Source organism: Clarias gariepinus, chromosome 2, assembly GCF_024256425.1.
Source record: "Clarias gariepinus isolate MV-2021 ecotype Netherlands chromosome 2, CGAR_prim_01v2, whole genome shotgun sequence".
Taxonomy (NCBI): Eukaryota; Metazoa; Chordata; class Actinopteri; order Siluriformes; family Clariidae; genus Clarias; species Clarias gariepinus.
The window spans coordinates 39,176,807-39,181,300 of NC_071101.1; the positions used below are offsets into that span (position 1 = coordinate 39,176,807).

Genomic DNA, 4,494 nt, shown 5'->3' on the forward strand with positions numbered 1-4,494 from the left:
GGAGTATGTGTATCATTTGCAGTATTGGCTATTATTGGTATTATATTGATTCAAAATTATAATAATAAAAAATAGAAGATGTATGTTATGCCAAGTCTGAGTGTAACATTTCCCATTGAGATGGCCAGTCATGCTGGATGGAGCAGTGTGTGTGGGTGCAGCATCAATGAATAAAGCATCAAATAAATAAGACACACAAGACACACGTCAACAGCCAGCCAAGTCAACGAAAATGTACAGTGGTGAAGACATTGTGATTAATTCCTCAGTAACTCGTAACGCTCTAGTAATGAAAGTCTCCACGGTGTGATTATGAATTAATGCACCAGTGTTGACCTTTTTGCCAAATGACCATGGACCTATAGCAACCGCAGCAGATGCATTTCAAAATGAGCCTCTACTTTTAGATCCATCGTGCCATTGTGAATGCTTAGTGATGTCATCTTTAATGGAAGCCAATAAAACCCAAGCATCTGTAAAAAATCCTGTCTCCTCATTCGGAGTGGCAACCTGGAGTCCATGCAAACTCTAGACCACACGTCATTTATCCCTCATGAACCAGAACACACTTTCATCACACCCTCCCACTGTAATGCTGTCACTCAAGCTCGCTTGTAAAAATGTGTGATGTGCGTCCCTGCGCCCACAACTTTTCACACAGCTTACTGGAACACCAGAGATAAATAAAAACATGATTGTAAATCTGATTAATTGACATGATTACAAACATGATTGTAAATCTGCCATACTAGGAAAATCACAGAATAGTAGTTGTCATAATGCATTACAAAATCAACCGTTGATAATGCAGCTGTTCTTGGCCTTTCACAATACTTTACTGGAATTTCTTGCTCATACCTCCTGACAGAACAGATGTAACTTAGTCAGGTGTTGGGCTCAGACTGATTGAAGGTTTTTAATAAAGTACACAAATTTTGTATTACAATCAGGTATAGGCTTTGGTATGACCACTCCGATACCTGCACTTTGTTGTCTTTAATCAACTTTGGTGGTATGCTTAATCTTAAGATTTACTTTTCTGTCTATCGTCATGAACTTTTGCTTCATAATGACGTATGTTTTCTAATGTGCACCAAAACAACCCCACAACATGCCACTGTGATGTGCTGCATGATGCTGATTTGATTTACGTGAACTTTTGACTCGCTGGAATTCTGATACGGAGAGTTAAAGCGGAAATAAACCTCTTGATTGTTAATATTTTTTAAATTTACTGTACATTCCCTAAGAGACTTGCCAAAAGATGTATTTGGTGAAAGGAAATGTATGGAGCAAAAGCTCAGCTTGTCAACAAGCAAGACAGGCACCTGCTTGGTGCCCCAGGCCAGTAGGGGGCTCTGAGGGCCATCAAACACATTTATTATTTATAAGATAATGGTGATGAATGCTGGTTGCTGATGCCTCTTTCACATGTTTTACCAACAGATTCCAGAATGAGGAGTTTAAAAAACAAAATTGAACAAGAGAGGTGACATGAATAAGAGCTGAATTCTGTTAATTTCCGTTAACTAAATAAATAATCAATATTTACCAGAGAAAAGCAGCTCAGATTGCCAAACAGACTCTGAGCATGTCAATATGTTACATACTACACTGATCAGCCATAACATTAAGACCACCTTTTTAATATTCAGTAGGTCCCTTCCTTTGCTACTATAACAATGTGTGTGTTTTGACACCTTTCTATCACAACCAGCATTAATCTTTTTATAAGTTCGATCTACACCAGTGCTTCTATTGGATCGGACTACATGGACCAGCCTTCACTCCCCTTGTGCACCAGTGAGCCTTGGCCACCCATGACACTGTCTCCGGTTGACCAGTTTCTTTCATTGGGTCACTTTTGGTATGTCCTGACCACTGCAGACCATAAACATCCTACAAGAGCTGCAGTTTTGGAGTTGCTCTGACCCAGTCCTTTAGCCATCCCAATTAGGCCCTTTTCAAAATCACTCAAATCCTTACGTTTACCCATTTTTCTGCCTCCAACACATCAACTTTAGGAAAAAAGGCTCACTTGCTGCCTAATATATCCCACCCATTTCCAGCCATCACTGTAAAGAGATATTGAAAATGAAGCTACTGTGAGAAGCGCCAAATCGCAATGGCTAGAGGACTGGGTCAGAACTGAAGCTCTTGTGAGATGTTCCCAGGCTGGCATACCAGAAGTGCTCCAAGGAAGGAAAATCTGTGAACTGGAGACAGGGTTATAGGTGGCCAAGACTCACTGATGCATATGGAGAGTAAAGGCTGGTCAGTGAAGTCTTATCCAATAGATGCACTGGTGTAGCTCGAAATGATAGAAAGGTGATACTGGTTGTGATAGAAAGGTGTCAGAACACGCAGTGCATCACTGATATGGTGGTAAGAAGGGGACCTGCTGAATATTACACAGGTGGTGATAATGTTATGGCTGCCAAGTGTTTAGTGTGTCATTGTAGATTTGCATTATGTTATTTTTCCAAAAACATATTTTGTAATTAAAAGTGAATGCTGTGAATGTTGTTAGTATCCCCTCTGCGATGTCAGATTCTACATGTACAGTATTCTAGCAATAATGACCTGGGATTTGGGATTTTTTTTCTTCTTAGCTGACAAAGTTGACTAATATTTATGAAATTTGTCAATAGTTTTTCTTGCATATTATGGAGACAAAAGATGCATAGTGTTAGTGTGTGCAATTTGCCAAGACGTGACTGCAGATACACGTTTAATTCACTTTCTTTTCCATATAAAAAACACATACTCAGAAACATTCAGCTTTGCAAAAATCAGATCACAGAAGTCACATGGCTGTACAATACTGCTTTGGCATTTAAAATCTTCACATAAAGTGCTGTTTTTTGTTGTTGTGTATTTACTTGAAATAGTTCAGATGCATTCTTAATGAGAGTTTTTTTTTCTTCTTTCTTTTTGGCTTTGTCAACAAAGTCTGTTGTTCACAGCATGGAGCACTGAGAGCGACTCACTCATGGCTGGCTCGAGTCTTAAAGTGCAATTGCGGGACTGACTCCAGTCCCACTCGGATGCAGTCTTTAGGCGTCTCGGTTCTAGACCTCGCTCGGTGATCTGGAGCGGTGCGACACGTCGGTGCGCGCGCTGCCGCAGAACAGCACGTAGAGCGAGCGCTGGATCTCGGTGTTGCGGTAGGCGTAGATGATCGGGTTGATCATGGAGTTGTAGGTGGCCGGAAGTAGCGTGGCGTACGTGTAGACGGCCGGGTCCTCGCGCTCGCCCACCAGGCAGTAGATGGCGAAGGGAAGCCAGCTCGCGCCGAACGTGCCCAGGACGATGGCGAGCGTGGAGACGCCTTTCTTGGTGGCGGCGTAGTGCGACGGCGCGAGGAAGTGCCGCTGGAGCGCGATCTGGTGCGCGTGGCGACACACGATCTTGCAGATCTTGCAGTAGAGCCCGAGCATGAGCACGAAAATGGCGAAGAAGGCGACGGCGAGCAGCGCCACGTTGGTGCGCGTGAGCGGCGGCACCACGCTGCAGGAGGACGCGTCGCGCACGCAGTTCCAGCCGAGCACGGGCAGCGCGCCGAGCCCCAGCGACGCGCCCCACGCGCCCAGCAGCATCAGGTGCACGCAGTGCAGCGTTCTCTCCGACAGGTAGGTGAGCGCGTTGTACAGGGAGAAGTAGCGGTCCACGGTGATGACGAGCAGGCTGCTGATCGACGCCGTGAACGAGGCCACGAGGAAGCCGACCGTGATCAGGCTGACCGTCTCGGACGAGATCAAGTACTGGAACGCAAAGTTCAAGATGAGTCCGACTCCCGCGAGCAGGTCGGCCGTCGCGAGGCTGCCGATCAGGACGAACATCGGGGTGCGCAGCGTCGGCGTGTAGAAGATGATCGCCACCACGATGGCGTTCTCACACGCGATCACGGTGCCGGACAGGCACAGCATAATGTCCCACGGGTTTATAGGAAAGTCGAGGAGCAAGGACGACGACGACGAGGATGATGATGAGGAGGATGATGATGAGGAGGAGAGCGCGAGGCTGCTGTTCCCGCTGAAGACTCCGGCTTCCAGCCACGAGGCCATGGGGAATCCCGCCACGCTCTCGTTCCCGGCCGCGCTCTCATTCATCTCTAACTCGACCCTAAGAAGAGACCAGGAATATATTACTAAAGAGAGAGGGACCAAAACTTTCAGTGCAACACATGGAAACGTGTTAAATTGGTAAAGCTGAACTCTATACAGCTGTTAAAACTTTTACACACATGGAGAAAAAAAAGTTGATGGACCCGACAGCACCGAGGATCATCAAAAAACAAACAAACAACTTGTTTCATTTCAGCACGATGGACAGACACGGTGCTGTCACGGTGCTGTACACGGTGCTGTCCGTGGTGCTGAAATGAAAATTCTGAACCTTAAGAAAAATTAAGAACAATTTAAAAAACGCACCTTTCTGTTCACATCAAGGAGATCTGAGATCCGAGTCCTCCGTGTGGAAGTCTCTGTAGAA

General features: G+C 45.4%; 1 protein-coding gene across 1 annotated transcript; it reads right to left on the reverse strand.

The window, feature by feature from the left end:
- Positions 1-3,071: 3,071 nt before the first annotated feature.
- On the reverse strand, positions 3,072-4,112 carry LOC128508310 (G-protein coupled receptor 6). The gene has a single exon (XM_053479582.1). It carries the CDS (start codon positions 4,110-4,112, stop codon positions 3,072-3,074), a length of 1,041 nt encoding a protein of 346 aa, XP_053335557.1.
- Positions 4,113-4,494: the final 382 nt, after the last annotated feature.

Coding starts and splice junctions, on each gene's coding strand:
- LOC128508310 (XM_053479582.1), bottom strand. CDS start 4,112: ATGAATGAGAGCGCGGCCGGGAACGAGAGCGTGGCGGGATTCCCCATG.